This window comes from Sciurus vulgaris (assembly GCF_902686455.1).
Source record: "Sciurus vulgaris genome assembly, chromosome: 15".
NCBI classification, from domain to species: Eukaryota; Metazoa; Chordata; class Mammalia; order Rodentia; family Sciuridae; genus Sciurus; species Sciurus vulgaris.
Window position 1 is genome coordinate 27851734 of NC_136476.1, and position 22899 is coordinate 27874632.

The window sequence follows — 22899 nt, forward strand, 5'->3', positions numbered from 1 at the left end:
GGTTTTTAATTCTAAACAGTATCTAAAAATTAGAGACGGTGTACGTAAAAAATTTAGATTTCAAGCTTCTCTAGGAATATCAGAAGTATGCATCCATCCCCTATGGCAAGGAAAGGATGGATAGATGCTTCTCTCATGATATCCAGCACAAACATTCCAAAGGGTTGAACTGATCTGCTTTATGAATGAATTTTACTTGTCTGGTCAACATGGGATCTGCTAAACCTGGTTGCATTCAAGGCTCACTAGTGGAACAGGAAGTGGGGAAGGAGATGTTTTCTAAGAGGAATGAACACATTTGCCCTGAACACGGGAAAATGAGAATTTTAGACAACTGCAATAACTTCTAGGACAGAAATTAAAGCCATATTAACAGGCATCAGATGTACTGGAGAGAGGGGCAGAGAAATATAAAAGGATGTTTGTTCTTCCCCAGCTACTTCTCACCCTCTCGGGTTGTTCCTTCTAAGATGCATGCAATACTTTCCACCCATCATAAAATTCAGCAGATTTCACCTCCAGGACAAGTTTTGTACATGACCCTTTTCTATTCTATAACTGTAACACCAGCTCAGACCTCTGTGGTCCTTACCCTATTTGATTTTACAGCAGTCTCTAAAATGGTCTTCTGTCCTCAAATGCATCTCTTACACAAATGTCAGTGGCACACTTTAGTGCACATTGAACCACAATCCTCTCCAGTATAAATGTTTTTCTGGCTTTCCCCAGTAGTTGGTAATGCTGGGCTGCACTTGAGAATGGAAAGAAGGGCACACTTTTTAAATTACCTAAGCTTGGTCCTTCTCTTCACATTATTTTGGTTTAATTGGTCAGTGTGGTAACTAGGTATCTATACAACTAGTAATTGCAAAGATCTCACATCTGATTATCCACATCTGATTTCTCTGTATCATCAGGTTGGACGCGGATGGATCTACCAAGCATGCTCCCGACTCCTTAGCTTTGAAGAACTGTCCTCCACAATCTGTCTCCACCACAACTATGAGCACTATCTCTAAATTCCAACAAGGACCTGCTGCTGGCAACACCCAGGGCATAGGCCTACCACAGCACTTACTTCCCTGTATATAATTTTCTCTTCATTGCCTCCACCAAGATTCTAAGTCATGATTTAACTCCATCTTCCTTATTCTCCACATGCCTAGGACATAGTGAGCACTGAGCAGGAGTGAAAAAAAAAAAAAAAAAAACAGCAAGAACGGATAGCCTTGGACAAGTAGGTGAGATCTGGGAAGGCAAAGCTGCAAAGGTCAGAAGGGGACATGAGGGGAATACCAGGGAAGCTAGAAAACCAGAAAGCAATTTGAGGTACAAATCGTTAGTGACTGTGAATAACTGTGAAAGCTTCTTTTAGCCTACAAAGAGGAGTCTAGTGGCCTGAGTAAACAGACCAAAGAGAAGTGAGCCAATTTATTCCCTGCCCAATGGTGGTGTCAGATTCATTTGTTAAGCTGCAAACTCTCTAGAGAGAGTAGATCCCAGAATACAAGTAATTGTTTTATTATATTTGCCATAATTACCCCTTCTGTTTCCATCTCTCACTCTAAATCAGAACAATTAAAATGAAAAAAGAATTATGTGTTTTGCAATTGCTAAATGATCTTTTTATATCCCTTTGCTGATGTAGTTTTGATTATTTCAGAAACAGTAGTTCTCCATGGTGGTTTCTGCTGCCTACTGCAAATGATTCACACTGTGGGGCTCTCACTCTTTCCCTTGAGATTTTACTCCATAGTTGAATAGACTTAACCATTAGTCATTTTCCTTCATACTCAGCCAAGATTTTTGTTTAATCTAATTAGTCCTCCTTCTTCACACAATTCTAAACAACTTCAATCCTTATGAGAATATAGTTATGTCCTTCCTACATTTGCAGAAACTTGTGTCTTCTTATACCAGCTGCCAGGACAAACTGACAATAGTTGGTTCTTTAAATTTTCCCCTGTGAGTCAGGGATTCCAATTGTAAGAAACAGCAAACCACCTCCTCCCCACCACACACCCCACAAATGCTTTCCAATTTGCTGACGTGGTGGAGCATAAGCGTTACTTCTGAGCATTTGCTGGGGGAAATCAATGATGCTTTCTCATTAGGGTTTTATTTTGCTTTGGATTTATAAGCACTGACATGGTACAGAGTACATTTATACCAGAAGCATCCATGATGCAAGCAAATTCACCTTGATGTTTCTTCTTTCGCTTGCCTTTATGAAACCAATATCAGACTTCGATACCCATGATTACAAACTGTTTCCTTACAACATTCCCAGAAAATGTAACACTTCCCCACATTTTTTCTCTATTTAAGATTTTGGTAGCTCCAAATATCATGAACATGGTGCAACAAAAACTATCCCACAGTTCATAAATTATTCATTTTTCAGGAGTTTGCAACTATAGTGGCACTAGCAACCGAATACCTGTAGCACCCCCAAAAAACAAAGCACAGTAACATTCAAAGCGTTTCCCACATAAATTCTAAAGGTTAAGCGCTATTAAACATTTTTTTTTATCAAGAGATGTGCTCCTTGAACTTCTTTCTTCTAATTAATCTGCTCCCGATAAACATTACTAACAAAGCAAAGTACTAAAAGAGGCATATCAAGCTCCTGTCTTTCCCTTAACTAATCTCACCAGGATAAATAAGGTGCTCTGTTGATACCCTCCACCTTCTGCCTGGTAAGAAGCTGTAGTGAGTAAGGCCATCAAATGTGACCCTCAGACTACACCTGGTCCACTGCACATGTTATAAAATAGAATCTCATTGGGACAGCCACACTCATTATTTATGGATTAGATATGGCTGCTTTATTGCTACAAAGGCAAAGTTAAATAGCTGCTGCAGAGACCCTAAAAAATACCTATCACATGGGCATTTTCAAAAAATCATTACAGACCTCTGGTCAAAAGGCACACAGATGTAAGGCTTAAGCCCTAAGTAGGGCCTTAAATGAGCATATGATGTTTGCATTTACTCAAAACGGGATCACATTTAAATGTGTGTCATGCAGAAAATCATGGTCTTACAGTCCTAGAGAAGGAAGAATAAAACAACTCCAGGCCTGATAGTGTCCCCCTGGTAGGGACTTCATTTGGTGAAAATAATCACCAGGTGTTTCAGGTATTTATTACTAAGGCCAGAGCAGGTGGGGTGTCACTTCTGCACCATCTAGTATTGATCCAAGTCAAGGTTCCCACACTTTTCAGGGGAGGGCACTCTGATTTCACCTTGATGAGAGGGACTATGAAATATTTCGGCCATAATTTCCAATCCACCACACGATGATAAGAACAGTGACACCACAATTATTATAAAATCTTGAAAGCAGATCTCACTGCTGACAACTTAGAATCAAATGCACACAAAACAGCAATGAGGAAGCCTAATGAAAAATGAAATCCATTTTATCATAAAATCTAATTGCACAAAACTTAAAATTTTCCAATAGTTGTTTTTCTTTTATTATAAAGTGAAACTGGACAGTATTTATTCAAGGCTTCTCTAATTCTCACGCAGTATATGAATTGCACATATGCCGTAACTTTTCCTCCGTAAGTCCCCATTATGACAATTGGTGAGGGTCCTGATGACTCTGGGGCCACTCGGGCCTCTGTCAGGGCTTCTGGTTGTGGTGCACTTTGCTCATGGGCCTGCTCTTTTTAGCCCTGCTGTCTCTTCCCTGGTCAGGACTAGAGAGCTGAGTTCTAGGTGTTTTCCATTTCTACCCATCTTTCTGCTCTGAGCAGGTTATCTGCTCCAACCCCTGGTTTCTTATGTCTGAGAAGTGAAAATGACACTTAGACTATTCAGGAACAAATGAGGTTAAAGATATAAAGTGTTTAAATGATTATTTAAGGTAAAAGTATCAGCATGATCATTAATGTGGGATAAAATTGATTTTTGTTAAAATCAAATAATGCAGTATGGAGATTCCTCAGAAAACTTGGAATGGAAACACCATTTGACCCAGCTATCCCACTCCTCAGTTTATACCCAAAAGACTTAAAATCAGCAGACTACAGTGATGCAGCCACATCAATGTTTATAGCAGCTCAACTCACATTAGCTAAACTATGGAACCAACCTAGGTGTCCTTCAACAGATGAATAGATAAAGAAAATGTGGTATATATAATATATGTGTATATATATATATATATATATATGATGGAATATTATTCAGCTTTAAAGAATGAAATTATGGCATTTGCTGGTAAATGGATAGAGCTGGAGAATATGCTAAGCGAAATAAGCCAAACCGAAAAAACCAAAGGCCAAATGTTTTCTCTGATATGAGGATGCTAATTCACAATTAGCATTGGGGTGGGAGGATACTAGGGAAGAACAGAGTTACTTTAGATTGGGTAGAGGTGAGTGAAGGGAGGGAAAAGGGTATGGGGGTAGGAAGGATAGTAGAGTGAAAGAGACATCATTAACTCATGTACTGCATGACCAAAGTGATCGTACAACATGTAGAAACAGAAAAATGAGAAATTATACTCCATTTATGTATTACTTTTCAAAATGCATAAATGCATTCTACTGACCTGTATAACTAACTAGAACAAATTTTTAAAATTAAAAAAATCAAATAATATATTAAAAAATAAATTAACATACTATAAAACACAGTTAATACAATAACAATGGTAGCAGGTCTTTAGTGCTTTACTGTATGGGAAACACAGTCCTAAGCACTTTATATTGGTGAACTCATTTAATCTCCACAGTACCCCTATAATTGCTATCCAGTACTCCAAAGGACAAATGTGAGACAGGAGAGATAAGGCAATCTGCCTCTGCTTCTATAGTTTATAAATAAATAAGTGTTGGTTTCAAGAACTTAGGAAATATTTCTCATGTTTCTGACAAAATTTCTCCCTTCCAAACCCCATAGAATTTAGAAAGGCAGTATTCTGTTCCAACATTCTGTTCCAAAATTTCTGCAAACAACATTAGCAACTCTCAACCAAGGGGGATTTTTGCCTCCCAGAGGATATTTAGCAATTCCTGAAGATAAGCTGACTGTCACAAGGGGAGTAGGGTGTGGCTGGGTAGAAGCTAGAAGTGCTGTCACACATGACAAATTAGGACAGCCTCCCACAATGAAGAATTTATCTACCCAAAATGTCAACAGTGGCAAGCTTCAGAAACCCTAAGTTACCCTGCAGGTGCAAGCATAGCATGAAAGTTGTCACCAGGAGTACAGCACGAAAGTTATAATACAAATCTACCATATGGTTGTATTTTGCTTTATTCACTGCTCCTCCTAGGTATCTACTGCTTAATTCCTTCATCTAAAAATCATCTCAATAGGTGAAAATGCTAGAAAGATGATTTGTGCATATGTCAGGTATTACCATATGTATGCAGCATGAAGGGAAATGAACTCTTACTAAATACCTGTGAATCAGGCCCTCTCAGCACCTCGCCCTGTGGATCCCTTTTAAACCTCAAAGGAACCTTCAGGCGCAATGAGCATCCCCAAAGGGTCAGAAGAATTGAGAAACTTCCTCTAGGTAAGCAGAGAAGCCAGAATTTAAGCCAAATCTGGTTGCTAATATGCTGTACTATTTTGGAGAAAACATTTAAGTTATGGTTTAATAATCATTTTATGTATTACCCTACATTCCCATTGGGCTTAAAACTAAATCCAAATATGTTGAATCATGTAAGTAATAAAGGTGTTTTTTTTCCCCAAATGGAAGAGGTTACCAGAAAAATTTTTTATTAAAAAGCTTTCATCTATATAGGGAATACAACCTAGGAATCACTTAGGAATTCTATTGCTATAATTTTGACTAAGTGGAAGCATATAGAGAAAAGACCTATTAAACTTCCTTTCTCTACTGCAATTCTATGTTGGTCATCACCCTCCAATTACAGACTTGCTTTGCAAATGTACCCTCCTTAGTCCTCTCCAGCAATGGATATTGATGAAGGGAAGTATAGACTTAATTACATGTTTCCAATGTAAAACTATCATCTGCTTTAAAGGGAAAACAAAACTGGCCAGAGATAAAACACTAAAAGCAGACATTTGTTCTTTTGTTAAATAATGCTTTAGTGTTCCAAGTCTATATTGGCTGGTACAAAGGAAATTTCAGCTAAGCTGTTTAGACAATGAGTTTATAACTTGATCAGAAGATTATACCAAACTTTGAATGCACTATTGTGGAAATAATTTTTGTTCCAGTGAAGGATAGTAGTGCCCATCTCCAGTTTCATAAATAAATATTCCAAGAATACATCTGTTTCCCTACATACCTGCGCAGCAATCCAAACTCTCCCAGGACCATGTGATCAGGCCCCTCACTCCCACCTGGCTTTCCTCACTTGTTGTGCTTCAGGATCCTGGCTTTAGAATGCACAAGGACCCTAAGACCTTCCTGCCCTAAGACCTCTGCAATTCACTTTTTCTAAGCTGGCCCTGTCCCATCAGTCAGCTAATGTTGATCTCATTCAGCAACACCTTCCTGGACACAAAAACAGAGTCCTGCCCCTTCCAGATGTCCTCCTTACTCTCCTGTCATGTCACTCTGTTTTATGCTCCTCTCCCATTTCTAGCTGATCATGTCTCTCTGCCCATAACCAAGTCCTGCTGTACCTCTCCACCTTCCACCACACTCCAACTAAGAGTTTTGTTTTAATGGAACCCAGATCTGACTTGTAGGCATCTTCTAAATGAAATATTTGCACTTTTAAGTTAAATGTTTTGATTAAAATTAAAAAGATAAATACAAACATGAGAGGGGTCTGAAATCACTGTAGCTGAAAGTTTTGACCATTTTAGTGAAAAGCATAGTTTTTTTTCACTTGTTCATATGCATCTTCAACATTTATTTAACAAGAACAAAAAACTAAGATAGAAAAGAAAACCTAATGGAATGTAGTTTAAGAGGTTCGCTATACTTTTGAAATTAATATATTAACCTGGATACATAAATACTTAGTATATTTTAAAGTCCAATCTAATCACTGTAGCTATTATAAATGATTATCACAGACTTTGTTGTACTTTTGTAAAACCCACCTCAAGTTATAGTTAGAATTTAAAATTTATCTTATAGAGAATAAACTAAACTGAAATATCTTTTGTAGTAAGGTCTGAACTTCATTCACAATTTTAAATTGAAGTTGGATTCCACAATTTTAATAGACATTGACATAAAGATAAGCTTGAATAAATCTAACTGAACTCAGTAATCAAAATATGAGATTACATTAAGGAATAAAGAGACATTGGGGGGAAATTACAGATATTCAAAACAAAAGATTTAGCCTAGCACAGTGATGCACACCTATAATTCTAGCAACTAGGGTAGCAGAGAGGTGGACTGCAAGTTCAAGATCAGCCTGGGCAATTTAGCAAGAACCTGTATCAAAATTTTAAAATAAAATTTAAAAAGTTGGGGATGTAACTCAGTGATAAAGTATCCCTAGGTTCAATCCTCAGAACCCCCTGCCCCAAGAAAAAGATTAATTATAAGATGAATACAGATTACTTGGATCATGTATAGATTCAGTCCTCTTAGCTTAGTTTTCTCTTTTACTCCAAATCATAACAATGTGTTAGTGCTTCATATTTAGGGGAATGCGTATACATAAAAGTCAATTAAAGGGGCTGAGGACATAACATAGCTCAATTGGTAGAGTGCTTGCCTCGCATGCACAAGGCTCTGGGTTCAATCTCCAACACCACCAAAAAAAAAAAAGTCGATTAAAATTATTTCTTAAGTGTCAAAACAATTTATCCTCCCTAACCTCTATCAGCACCCTGAGCCCTTCCTTGTACCACGTCTTTTCTATAACATCCAACCAGCCTTTTAAAAGGTTTCACGGCCAATCTGGAACAGTCACATGAAAGTATTTCTCCACCCTGAAACCTCATGAATCATCTTAAAGTGCAAATCTCTTTCTATTACAGCTTAAAAGTAAGTCAATAAAAATATTAAGAATAAAAACCAAGATCATAAACAAGACATCTGATGCCTGGCATTAGTAAGTCTTCACCTACCCACCTATCAAACTAGTCTTATTTGAATTATAATCTCAGGGTTTGGGATCCAACCAAATTTCATTTTTTTTTCTTCAGTACCCAGAATATACTTGATCATCTTTCTCCTGAGGTATATGAACATACTCTTCCTTTGGTCCCAATAGTTTATCTCAATCAGGTAGTTAATTAACTTCTATTCATTATCAGATAATCCCTCAGAGCTATGCATGTGATCAACTTCAATGAACTATATGCCTTAAAATAACAGAAGTGAACGTAAAAAGTGGCAAAAATCTAAATTATGTCTGTGTTAACATTGGTATTATGCTGACGTTGACTTCCTGGTTTGGATCATGTATTGTGATTATGTAATACATGGGTGATTCCCATACAATTTTTGTAACTTTAAGTCTAAATTTATTTCCAAAAACAAATGAATCACTCCCTCAGGAAAACTTTTTTACTCCTTAGAACAGATGAGGCACTTAGCTGCCTATTTTATTTTTCCCTTGCAACATTTGTCATAGCTAGAAAATACATTTTAGAATTAATGTTAAATATCTGTATCCCACTGGAGTTTATAAGCTTTCTAGAACCAGGGATCATATCTCTTTTTCTCAGCAGTGTATCCCTCTTAGCTAACTTAATGCTTGGCACAGGAAATGTGTCCAATAAACATTTATTAAAGGGGCTATGAAATACATGAATGATCCAATCAGTCAATGTCCTTTGGAATCATAAATGTATGTAATGAAACATATTTATGCTTTTCGAACATTCTGTCCAAATTATGAAGTTAATGGAATAATAAATGCCAATAGAGATCCAGACATAGATGCTTCAAATTTGGAAATGATGCAAGCTAATGAGAAAAAATAATAACATTTAGTGAATAGTTAGTCCTCTTATTCAAAATACTATGCAAGGAATTTTTTATTTAATCTGTATGATAACCACATCAATAATGTATTACTTTTATCTTCATTGAACAGATGAAAGACCCATGGGAAATGGTAACCTGCCCACAGTCAGAGCCACTATCCAGAGAAGGTGAGATCTGACCAAAAACACTGCTTCACATGCCATATTATCACATACTACTTCCTGCCTGAAGACAGAATTGAGATAGAGCTGGGAATGTGGCTCAGGGGTTGAGCGTTTGCCTGGCGAGCTTCAGGCCCTGGGTTTCATTCCCAGCACCAAAAAGAATAAAAGAAAAGAAAAAAAAAGTCTGAGAAGATTGCAGGAGAGCATCCGACAACATGAGCTATGATTATAAAGACAGATTACACACTGGAAAAGGACCACATTTCCAAAATTTTATATGTCCACCACTATGCATGAAGCTTTTCCACATAGTGCACACATGTGTGCACATACTCAATAGTTTGGTGAAGGAACAAATAAAAATAATGAAAAGTGATAAAAAGACAAAATACAAAGTTATTGATCAGAGTGGTTCTAAAGAGGCTTTTCCACACAATCCTCGGTACTTTTCTCTGATACTCTTTGTTTCAAGATGGTCACGGACTTGGAATTTCTGAATTTACTGAAATACATTCACATGAGCAGGAGGATAGGCAGTTCCCACAGAAATCAAGATTATTTGAAATAGATCAGTTAAATAGCAGCTAAGTGAGAAAAGTTACACAAACTAATACTGAGAAAGCAAAGAAATTAGGAAATAATAGAATACTAGAATCAAATACCAGCAGGCTATAAAAATAAGAACTAGTTCACAAATATTTTAGATATTGTTCCATCCCTCAAGCTCAAGGCCCTCGTCACAGAGATCAGAGATAACAAATATGTCATACTTTGGATTTTTTTTTTTAAGTGAGTCCCAATACACTCAATAAAATGCTTTGAAGTGTACACATGTGTTGATTTTGTGACATATTCCTAACCTTACTAGGTAGCTACAGCTCTGCTGGGAGCAATTAATTCGGAAAGTCATAGAAACTCCACAATGCAGCTAAAGGATCAGTAAAATATCTGGAATATTTTCCTTGCTGCAGACAGCTGGAGGTTGCTAATTTAGCTACTTTAAAATAGGGGAGGAAAGAAGAGGAAGAAGCAAACTTCTATTTCACCTCTGTTAATTCAGAAAAAAAGGTTAAAAATGATAAACATGGTAAACAAACGGGCTTTCCTCTTGCTCTACTAAATGAGGACATCTTATTCTCACTGACCCAAAGAAACTGCAACAAACATTACTTTCAGGTTGCATATACCAAAAGAACTCTAGCTAAAAAATTACAGTAAATAGCAATCTACCATTTCTTATATTTAACTGAGATATAATTCACATAATATAATTTTGCCCATTTAAAGTGTACAATTCAATAGTATTTTGTAGTTTTATACTCAATTAGTTATCATTATTCCAATCTCATTTGGGAACATCTTCATCATCCCTAAAAATTTAACTTTTAAAGCATGGTTAAATGTGTGGGGGGTGGAAGAGAGAATACTCATAGTCTAAAATGAAAACGAAAAGATTTTTAATGAAATATGAACGTTCCTGGTGTGAACTGACCCTGCCTACTGGAAGGTGTGCATTTTAATGACATAAGAAAGGCATTCTTTTCATTCTTACTTTCATTTTGGAAGAAACCTCACTAACTACTGAAAACTGCAAAAGACATTAATTTGCTCTGCCTGTCAATCATATCCTTTTCCGGTCCTTTAAAAAGTTTTTTTTTTTTAATAACTCCTGGCCATATCAATGTACACTCACTCTCTTCCTCACCATGTTCATCTCCATCTGGCCATTTAACTATATTTGCTTAAGTACATTTCTCTATTCCTTCCTCTGCGCAGCTTGAGAAAATGCATTGCAAGAAGCAACAGAATGGCGGATGGATGGAACATTTTCCATTATCCAGTCGACTCAAGCCAAATTAATTTCAATGTGGTGATTCTAAGAGATGAGCATTTTTAAAGACTGAATAAACCAGATATGATTCATATTTCTCCTCCTGATCATCAGTTTAATTCTTGAGGGCAAGGGTTTAAAAGAATCTCCTATGTATGGGAGATACTTTATAGACAACCAAGCTGGCAACTTTCACTTGCCCAAGAAAGCCTTGATAATCAAAGAACCAATTTTTGATCACCTCTAAGTCAAATGACAGAATTTTAGCACAGTTCCTAATTCAAAAAATGCTTCCTGAATAATTTTGATTATCAGTACCTAAAGTTAAACATCTACCCTCTTCCATCTACTGACATAGGTGTTTTGCTTTAACTCAGTAATTTCCTACAAAACTCAAGAGCATGTATTATGCTATCCCATCTTCATTATTTCATTATCTTCATCACACCCATTCTAAAAATAGGCAAACTGAGACAAAGAACACAATTTTCCAAAATGACAGGCAAAATTCAAAATCAGATTCTGGTTTCAGAGCTCACAAACTACCCATCAGGAAATATTTAAAATACAAATGGTTCCCCTACAGAATAACTGCTGATCTATTATCTTATGTCCAAGAAATAACAAAATTCCACAGGATATAGTGAGACAGTAACAAAGAGGAAGAGGCTTACTGCATTCATATAAGACAAATATTGTGAAAAATAGAGTACAATAACATTCTTCAACAGTAAGGAAGGAAAATGAGGGTGTATTTACCATCTGAGATGGAAAAATCACTAAAAACAGAATTGGATGCACTAAACCATTTGAAGACTTAAACCATAAAGATTTATGGTTCTAAGCTGGGCACAGAAGAGCACGCCTATAATCCCACAGGCTGTGGAGGCAGATGCAGGAGAATCTCAAGTTCAAAGTCAGCCTCAGCATCGGCGATGTGCTGAGCAACTCAGTGAGATCCTGTCTCTAAATATAAAATAGGGCTGGGGATGTGGCTCAGTGGTTGTGTGCCCTGAGTTCAATCCCCGGTACCAGAAAAAAAAAAAAAAAAAAAAAAAAAAATTTACAATTCTAACAGATACCTGGTAAAGAGGGAGATCCAATTATCATGGTCAATGTGTAAACTTGAGTCTAGGACACAACAGGAAGATGTAAGTGATTTGAGTGAAACTGTCTGACAAAGAAGATGCTAACAGCAGGTTCTGGGTCTGCATCTTATATTTAAAAAAAAAAAAAAAAAAGACTGATGAATAGCAAACTAAAGTTATGTATGAAATAAAACCACCAGAAACTATTACACAAATTGGGCCAAAATGTAAAAGATTCACCTCAGGATTACACTAATACAGTCGTAATTCACCTTTAGTTTGCATGCATGTTACTGTGCAGCTGACCTCAGATCACCACCTAAAAGCAGAAAACTGCTGGCCCATCATGAATGTCAACAGAAGTCACACTGGACTCTTCCCTTACCCTACAGCTCTATTTTGGAAACGTTCATTCACAAAGTTACAAACAAAATCATCTGGAGCACTGAAGACATAGTAGTAAAAAGAAATAATATCCACACACTCACACACCTAGACTTTTAAAATAATAGTGGGGACGTGTAGGGCATTTTAAATTGGCAATGGCAAAGACTATAATTTTCTGCTAAAGGGATATTATCACAATTTTTCATCCAAGGTTGGAGACAAGGCTTTAAAAAATAAAAAAAAAACCTCTCCTACTTAGTGGAACATCACACCTAGCACTTTGCTAAGGCCTTCTACATAAGAGATCATAATCCTGACTCCTAGGCTCTTTGGAGTTAATTATTATTTCAAAACAAAGTGAGTTATATACATTAAATGAACCTGGCAAAGTAAAGTAGCCTCTTTCCATTTCCCACAAACAGTCTTCTTTATTCAAAGGAGGAAAAACTTTTTTAAAAATTATTTCAGAGTTATCAAATGGCTCCAATAAGTCACTGTTAAATTTTGAAATATCACCCCTTGATCCCCTGGATCAGCACAACACACAGTGGGGTCAAAGGGAAAAACAAATGGGACTGGATATAAGGAAACACACCCATGACCCAGGTATTGAAAGCCTGAAAAATACCATTTTTATGTGATGGTGAAGAAATCAGGCCATCTATGCTAAGCCCAGGGCCAATATCATTCTAAATGGTGAAAAACTGAAAGCATTCCCCCTAAAAACTAGAACAAGGCAGGGATGCCCGCTTTCACCACTTCTATTCAACATTGTCCTCGAAACTCTAGCCAGAGCAATTAACACAGACCAAGGAAATTAAAGGGATACAAATAGGAAAAGAAGAACTCAAACTATCCCTATTTGCTGAGGACATGATTATATATTTAGAGGAACCTGGAAATTCCACCAGAAAACTTTTAGGACTCATAAGTAGCAGGATATAAGATCAATGCTCATAAATCTAATACATTTTTATACATAAGTGATGAATCCTCAGAAAGAGAATTTAGGAAAAATATCCCATTCACAATAGCTTCGAAAAAAATAAAATACTTGGGAATCAATCTAACAAAAGAGGTGAAAGAACTCTACAATGAGAACTACAGAACACTAAAGAAAGAAATTAAAGAAAACGTTAGAAGACGGAAAGATCTCCCATGCTCTTGGATAGGCAGAACTAATATTATCAAAATGGTCATACTACCAAAAGTGCTATACAGATTCAATGCAATTCCAATTAAAATCCCAATGATGTACCTTACAGAAATAGAGCAAGCAATCATGAAATTCATCTGGAAGAATAAGAAACCCAGAATAGCTAAAGCAATCCTTAGCAGGAAGAGTGAAGCAGGGGGTATCGCAATACCAGAACTTCAACTATACTACAAAGCTATAGTAATAAAAACGGCATGTTATTGGCACCAAAATAGGTAGATCAATGGTACAGAATAGAGGACACGGACACAAACCCAAATAAATACAGTTTTCTCATACTAGACAAAGGGGCCAAAAATATGCAATGGAGAAAAGATAGCCTCTTCAACAAATGGTGCTGGGAAAACTGGAAAACCATATGCAACAGAATGAAACTAAATCCCTATCTCTCACCCTGCACAAAACTCAACTCAAAATGGATCAAGGACCTTGGAATCAGACCAGAGACCCTGCATCTTACAGAAGAAAAAGTAGGTCCAAATCTTCAACATGTCAGCTTAGGATCACCCTTCCTTAACAGGACTCCCATACCACAAGAAATAAAAGCAAGAATCAATAACTGGGATAGATTCAAACTACACAGCTTTCTCTCAGCAAAGGAAACTACCAGCAATGTGAAGAGAGAACCTCCAGAGTGGGAGAAAATCTTTGCCATTCATACTTTAGAGAGAGCACTTATTTCCAGAATCTATAAAGAACTCAAAAACCTCTACACCAAGAATAAAAATAACCCAATCAACAAATGGGTTAAGGAAATGAACAGACACTTCACAGAAGAAGATATACAAGCAATCAACAGATATATGAAAAAATGTTCAACATCTCTAGTAATAAGAGAAATGCAAATCAAAACTACCCTAAGATTCCATCTCACCCCAATTAGAATGGCGATCATCAAGAATACAAGCAACAATAGGTGTTGGAGAGGATATGGGGAAAAAGGAACACTCATACATTGCTGGTGGGGTTGCAAATTAGTGCAGCCACTCTGGAAAGCAGTATGGAGATTCCTCAGAAAACTTGGAATGGAACCACCATTTGACCCAGCTATCCCACTCCTTGGCCTATACCCAAAGGACTTAAAATCAGCATAGTACAGAGATACAGCCACATCAATGTTCATAGCTGCTCAATTCACAATAGCCAGATTGTGGAACCAACCTAGCTGCCCTTCAATTGATGAATGGATAAAGAAACTGTGGTGTATATATATATATATATATATATATATATATATATATATATACAATGGAATAATTACTCAGCCATAAAGAATAATAAAATTATGGCATTTGCAGGCAAATGGATGAAACTGGAGAATATCATGTTAAGGGAGATAAGCCAATCTCAAAAAACCAAAGGATGAATGATCTGGCTGATAAGTGGATGATGACACATAATGGAGGGTGGGAGCGGGGAAAGAATGGAGGAAAGAGGAACTGTATAGCAAGAAAAGAGGGGTGGGAGGGGTGGGGGGAAGGAAAAAAATAACAATTTAAAAAAAGAAATCAATTTCTTTAGTGCTACTTAAATCTTTTTTTTTTTTTAACTTGTTTCAATGTTTGAAAAAAAAGGCAATGACACAATTTAATGGGTTATAACCTGGATTCAGTTTTACCAATTGTTATTTAAACATTCTTAAAACATGATTACAGTCCTATCTCTGACTCTATCACGTGCTTTCTTATACCTCCAGTAGATTACTGATGGGTGTTCCATCTTCTTTTAAATCTGGTACAACCATAGAAATGAAGAGCTGTGCTCCATTCATGTACAATGAATCAAAATGCATTCTGCTATCATGTATAACTAATTAGAACAAATAAAAATTAAAATAAATAAAATTTCTTAAAAATACACCTGAAAATTATGGCCAAATTTCCTCTTTGTCAAGTACTTTGAGAATACACTTGCTATCCAACAATGCCAAATGAATCTGCTGAAGAGAAAATACAAACAAGGCTAAGTAGACATGGGCAAAACTAATCAAAATTGATCTGGCAAAGTGGAAGCCTGTCCACTCTTTCTAGCTGCAATGGGAAGGTGAGAGGGCATGATTTCTTTTTCAAGTGACCTCTTGAGATGGAACACTAATAGCACATAAATATAGAGCATGGAAAATTTTGACCTAACATTTTGGATTAATCAGAAATATTTTGAAATACTTATTTTTACAATAAACCATAGGTTATTTCTGTATTATAATTTTTCCCTTTATGGCACTTACCAAAACTTCATTTCAAACAGTTATTTTAGCAGTTTCACTTTTCCCTGGCCTACCAGATTATATACCCCCGAAGGCAAAATATACCCTGTTCGTATCCTATCTCCTCAGCCTGCAAAATACTGTAAAGTCTAGATAATGCTTCTTGGATTAAACTGAACTAGAGCAGTTGAGGAGTGTAGTCTTAAAAGACTATATTATTGGATGACCTTTCTGTATAACACAGATGCAATGTGGAACTTTGCCACTGACAGACCAATATAGCAGAATGCTTGTTAACATGGACAAGGAGAGAACAGAACGCAACACTCCACTTCAAATCAAACATTAAGTAACAGACGCCTCACAAGTACTCGGATCTATCCTGTATTAAGAGAGGATTTCAGAAAAATTTAACACAACCCCAACTTTTATTTTTAAGAGAAAGTGGTAAAAGATAGAAGGCAAAAAATTTCTTCCCAGAACACTACAAAATCAGAACCCAAGAATTCCATGATGTAAGTATATTAATTTAACTAAAAATTGCTCAACAAGTGTACTCATGGGGTTTTCTGCAAGAAAAGCACACAGGAAGTATGATGAAGGAAAGAGAAGGAGAAAGGAAGACCAGGAAGAAGACAGGCTGCTTTTGAAAATACAATTTCAATGGTACTTACTCCTAAACTCTTGATATCTGCCAATTTCCAACAGAGAATTAAGCAAAAACATAGCTGCTCAGTAGAACATTTATAATTCATGGAAGGATAGCTTCATGGATATACAATAATTATATCTAATAACTTCAAGAAAATCTCTAGTTGAGATATGACATTAAAGTTGGTTCCCAGGGTCTTAATACACTTTTGCCAAAACTTAACAAATGGTAAAACAACTAACTCTTACACTTTAGCCAAAACAAAATAAATAAATAAAGTTAAATGCCCAATTTCTATCTAATAAACTAAATTTATCCTTCAACTTTAGAGTAAGTTTTGACATAAATGGTCTTAAAATAACAAGAGCATCCACATTTGGGTCTTTTCCCAGTTAATTATTTCCTGGCATTGTACTAGAAATTCCTTGGCTTCACCTTAAACCCATACTCCCAAGTGCTAATTAGGAGACTATATACATTATTAACCACAGAATACTGTACTTGAAACATTCGTGTTCCATATGTATCTGATTAATAACGTTATTTCGTTCACCCCTCAAAAGATCTCTTCAGAAAACAGGGTCCTGACTTAAATGAATCCATTGGCTGCTATTGAGGGAGTTCTTGTCAAAATGCAATTAATAAGAAGGGGCTGAGATGACATAGGATCCCTGTCTTGGAAAATCCTGAACATGAATCAAATTTAATCTCAATGGGATAGTGAGTGGAGGGAAAAGTTAATGACTGCAGATGTTACCCATTTTCACCGTACCAGGGGACTCCCAATGGGAACGGCCAAGCCACCCATAGGCTAAACCCCTATCAGGGAACCAGACAAGATAGTGAAGACAATATGCCTCATCCCAGAACTCTCTCCTCAAAAGCCACAGGACAGAGTGGAAACAAAACACATGTAAACAAGGTAGACCTAATGATTGCCTAACTGTGAAGGAGATATGATCTTCTCATTAATTAGCAAGCTAATTAACCACAATCCTAGTTTCATAAATTGAGACCAGAAATCCAAACTTTGGAGTCTATACTCCACAGAATTCTCACACTTCCAGACCCTCCATCCAACCACCAAGTTGTCAGTTCTGCTTGATTTGTTTGAATATTGTACTCGACGACAGCTGTCGGAAACAGTACATTAGAACAGCTGCTGTGACAGCTACAAGGGGCTTGGAAGTTTAATTGGGCTCAATGTGACATTGTGCATTTTTCTAAACATAGAAATATCCATACAAGTAAAGAAATTTCTAATGGGTCTGAACAATGTTTACTTATTGGCACCACCAACTGGCTAGCCTCAGTTTGAATTTTATCATTGGTCTCATAATATCTTTGCCACCAGGCTGGTAAGAGGTATAAAAAAATAAAATAAAATAAAAATAAAGAGTAGGAGCAGTTAGATGCACAAGAAAAGGGGCATTAAAGGGGAGAGGAAATGGTAAGGAAGTCACATCAATAATCCTTTTCAAAGGCTGGCTGGGAGCCAAGGAGGATCCCACAGTGTGTCAAGATTTACTTCCAAAGGAAATGTATTCAGAGGCCCTGAGCCTAGTGCCAACTGCAAACAAAACCACTCATTATGGTCACAGCCCCCTAGAGAAGGGGAGAATGGCTTACTCTCAGCATCAGCGCGGAGGAAGAAGGCAAGGAGCAGCAACAGCGGCCTGGCTACGTGCACCATCCTGCAGCTTGGCAGCAGCGTGCGCTGGCAGCTTGGATTCACTGCCTCTGAAGCTGCAGCAAGTCTGTCCGGTCTGAGATTTCAGCTGGAACACTTTCAGAGCCTGTAACGGGAAAGGAAGAGAAAAAGAGGGGAAGAAAACACAAAGACACTTAGATTTCTCATTCTCTTTCCCCCATCCCATCATGACCCCCAAGAACAACACAATCCATTGGAAGCACCCAATATAAATTGTAACTGTCATGTTCTGGCATTAGACAGTAACTTGGTCTATAAAATGTGGGGTCCCTAGCAATCCCATTTCCAGGCCGTCCTGCAGCCAGCTGACTTGAATTTCACTCTCTGCTCATGCCACCTTTTGGGCAACACCCTCTCAGGAGGAAGTGTCACTTCATATGAAACGTGATGTGAGCATATCCATGAAAGAAAGCACACCAGAGCTCTAAGGAAGATTTCAGCGACATTCCTCTGTGCAGGATAAAAGTCTATTAATGACAGAATAATGGAAGTTGCTTTCTTGGCACCAGGTGAAATGACAGGGCTAATTCCACTTCTCCATCTAAATAGCAGGCATTAGAATTTTTTACACTTGCACATTTGGCTTCTTCTGTGAAGACACATCAACATTCAAGTCTAATTTGACTTCAACAAGTCAAAACAATAGTTAGCAGAGCCTCTGATTTAAGAGGATTTATTTGTGCCTCCTGGGCAAAGGTTTTCTCAGCCTTCTCTGTAAAAGGTATAAGTCTCAAACTCAGTTTCTAGAGAGCCCACTGTGTGCATGACATCAGGAAAGGGAAATGGCACTTAGCACAAGGTAACTCAAGATCCAAGGACTGGTCAGATTTCATTCTTGTTGAGATTTCAGGTTAGTAGGGAATTTAAGACAGGCACACTAGAATAACTAGTAGGAGTTAATAAGTGATTAGTGACAGGAAAGAAAATCAAGTACTGCCATAAAAAATAAGATTTGGGAATAGCATTATGGAAAAAGAAGTATCTTAAAATGGGCCTTGGAGTATAAGCAGGATTTTAATAAGGTGAGGGAAGGGCATTCCTGGATGCTATGCAAAGGCAGGGCAATATGAAAGGAAACTTGGACAAGCTGTACTGTCTCTCTGTTTGGGGAGGGCTTCCCAAACATCAGCATGCATCAGATGACTTGGGTAGCTTGTTAAAATGGGAAGCGGGGCACCACCCCCTGAGTTAGTGGTTCAGTAGGTCTGTGGTCAGGTCTCAGAATTTGCATTTCTAACAAGTTTCTGGATGATGCTGATGCTACTGGTCCTGGGACCATACTTTGATATGGTCCACTGAGTTGGAACAAGGTGTCTATTAGGAAAGCAAAAGAGGAGGCAAAAGAAACTGGTTCAAACTTAAAAATAAGTCACAAAAAAAGCCCAGGATGCCAATCTAAGTCCAATGGTATTTATTCAGCAAACCAGAAAAAGAGTTGTTTAATTTTTTGCAGCAAAGAAACAATATGGAACTAGATTTTGAGATGATTAAGTGACAGCCAAATCAGGGACAATTTAGAGAATGGTATTAGGCCACCGCCAAGGTCCCAGGTGACATGACGGGAATGAAAGAGGAGGCGATAAAAGCAATAATTTGAAGTATGACTTTTCAGGTAATAAATAATTGCTCTCATAGAACCTTCTATAAATCCAGCAGAGTATATCAAATAGTCTCAATAAAAAAAAAAAAAATCAAACAGGGTATATCATATGTTACTGCCTCCTCTACCATCATGATAAGAACTGGAGAACAACTTATCAGAATTAACTTGCAAAAGGAAACCGCATACCTTTAATTTTTGTATTAGAATGTTTGAGTCACATATAAAATTCTTGACAGGATATACTAGAGATATCCAGAAATAACTTAATCCACTAAAATAACTTGTACTTTAAAAAGAATTGTAACACAAAGATACTATAGCATGTCTGACACCAAGCTAGCAAGAAGCGCGTGAGAACAATTTTTTTTTTTTTAAAAAAAACGAAGATATTATCTTTTTCATTACTATGCATGAGTGGTTTGAATACAGGAAGGATAAAACTCAAAGGAAAGGGGCAATCATTCTAATTACCATTCTACTAGACAGCCTCCATTTTTATGTCTTCTTAACAGATTTGTGGACGGCATAGAGAAGGAAGTTGGACACTGAAACACATCTTCTTGAATCTAAAAGCTAGCCAGCTGTTCCGAATCCGCTATTGTTATCAATCTCATCTGGAAAAATAACAACTCAAGCAGTTCACAGCTACCAAACGTGAACAATCTCAAAACTTCACAGGAGAGGGCTAGAGGAATCCGCTCTGCTCCCCACCCCTACGGCTGCTCCCTTCCTCATGCCAGCATTTCCAATGACAGCAAAGAACAGGAGACATCAGTCCTGTCGGACTCAATTTGTGTCTGTGCAAGCGTATCAGAGCCAACTGCTCCGTAATGAGTCGGTGCAATCAGAGATGGAGACCTAAGAAATGCTCGCTCAGGGAAGGAACGAGCGGCTTGGCTTTTTCTTCTACTCCACTGAAATGTGTAAGACCCAGTTCTTCCAGATGAATCTGTGAATGTAACCTCAGGACTTGGAACACTGATAGGGTCTAGCACTCTAAAAATGAACGCAGTCACCAACATACATATTTATACTTAAATGGGCTATGCCCTTGGCCAAGATAGGACCAGAAAAAAGCGATCCGAGGTGGGAAGATAAAACCTATTCTAAATGTTCATTCCACTCGATCTCTACTCCTTATCTTGCTTATTACACAAACATCGCCAAAAAGGAAATGCTGGCTGCATATCGGGAAGGTGGAATTTACATTTCAGAACACAAATGGAAAATCAGTTTTAAGGAAATATTTAAAGCAAAAATAATGAGGATGAATGATATTACAAGTAGTTTCCATTTGCCTATTGTGAGGATTGCTAAGCATGCAAAGAAAAGAGCTCAAAAAGGAGCTCAGGATACTAAAAAGACCATGCTTCAGCTTATATCACAAATTATTCTCCATTTGCCCAACAGCCTTCAGCAGAGGCCGACTGATTTTTATATGCTTTGCCCTTTGCCCATTCAAATAAAACTAAAGTGTCTATGAGTTTAAAATAAAATGTTAAAACTTAAAATTCATTATTTCTCACACCACAAAGATATTATGAAAATAATCCTATTGACTGCCAGTCATCTGAATATTTACTTTTGTATTTATGTACCTGTGTGGTTAGAGAAACTCACAGTTCAGAGAGCCACCCAGTGCATGTAATATAATTAGAAATAGTGCACGGGTCTAAAAACCTTAACAAGTCTGTTTCAGGTGATCACATAAGCTGACACCTATCCAACTCTTTTTCTTTAAGAGTGTAACCTTTTTCTGTAATAAATATTCAAATTCAAACTAACATGAACACGTTTATATTTCTTTCAGTCTTCTATACTACTGATATTTATTTCTGAAGATTGTGTTAACATAAAGGGGGAGGTGAGGCAAAATGGGGCTTTTTTCTCTCAAAAATATTTTGACTTCCTTAACAAAATGGCTAATTTTAGGTTTTGTGTAAGAAATGTAGAAAATGAGACTGGAACATCTTGTCATACCAGGAAGCTTTCAGGAACTACTAGGCTATATCCAAAAAAAAAAAAAAAAAAAAAAGAATCCAAGTCAATGAAGTACCCATCAGCTAAATGTAAAAAAATATGACTCGCAAAAAGAATAAAAACTGCAATGAACTGAAACACACCATTTCATAATCAGGACTTGAAATTTCTGAAAATGATTTTTTATTACATTGGTCACTCTAAGAAGAGGTCAGAGAACTGCTGTGGTTTGGATAAGTGTCCCCCAAAGGCTTATGTACTAATTTCTTGGCCCCCAACCTGTGGCAGTACTGGGAGATGGTGGAACCTTTAAAAAGTGTAGCCTACAAGAAGGTGTTTTGGTCACTTGGAACCTATCACTAAGGGGTATCACTAAGGGCTGGCCCCCAGCTCAGCCCTTCCACCAACTCTCCTTTGTGTCTTATCATGAGGTAAACAGGCCACCTTTGCCACAAATACCTGCCATGATGTACAGAGCAACCACAGGCTCCAAAGCAATGTAACCATTTGGTCATGGACTTAAACCTCCAAAACTATGAGCCAAAATAAACCTTTGGTCTTTTTAATTTTTTTTTTTATCTCAGTCCTTGTTACAGTAATGGAAAGCTGACTAACACAAGAACCAAATCTTTATTTTGAAAACAGGGCAGGAAAGAGGAAAACGTTAAGCATTACGAAGAAAAATTCCTTACAAGGACTTGTAAAAAATTCACTGCTGCTCTCACTAGGTCTCATTGTTTATCTCTAAACACCACACTTCTTTCTCTGTTAGCAAACTCACTCTATTAAGACTAGACATTTTATAATCAAGAATACCCTAATGATACTCAACCTGGGCATGTAATCCCCACAGATATCCACTAAGTTAAGGGAATAGTAGAAGAACTTAGTCCCACAAGCTTTAACTTATTTTTATCAACCTCTGAAACCAACCTCTGTAAATCAACTAGAACTGGTTTCCAATTACTTAAGACAAGGAACCATTTGTACACAAGATGTGCAATTTGTAGAGAGAGAAGCATGATCGTATGGCTGAAGGAGGGAGTGTCCTGAGACGTGTACAGAGCAAACCTAGCTAGGGTTTCTAAGGGTCACCTAGGGAGTCCCCCTGCCCTCAGCATATATTTACAATATAAAGACAGCAAAAGAAAAGACAAAA

General features: G+C 37.3%; 1 protein-coding gene across 4 annotated transcripts in view; it reads right to left on the reverse strand.

Annotated features, from left to right (window-relative positions):
* LOC306645368 (receptor-type tyrosine-protein phosphatase delta-like) overlaps window positions 1–22899 on the reverse strand; it is a gene marked incomplete at its 3' end in the record, with an annotated part of 320233 nt that overhangs the window by 188283 nt on the left and 109051 nt on the right. For all 4 annotated transcript variants that reach the window (XM_079113102.1, XM_079113103.1, XM_079113105.1 and 1 more), the window contains exon 2: window positions 18076–18242. In XM_079113102.1, coding sequence (XP_078969228.1) covers window positions 18076–18139 — 64 coding nt within the window. In that variant the 5' untranslated portion in view covers window positions 18140–18242. The remainder of the gene's footprint in view (window positions 1–18075; window positions 18243–22899) is intronic.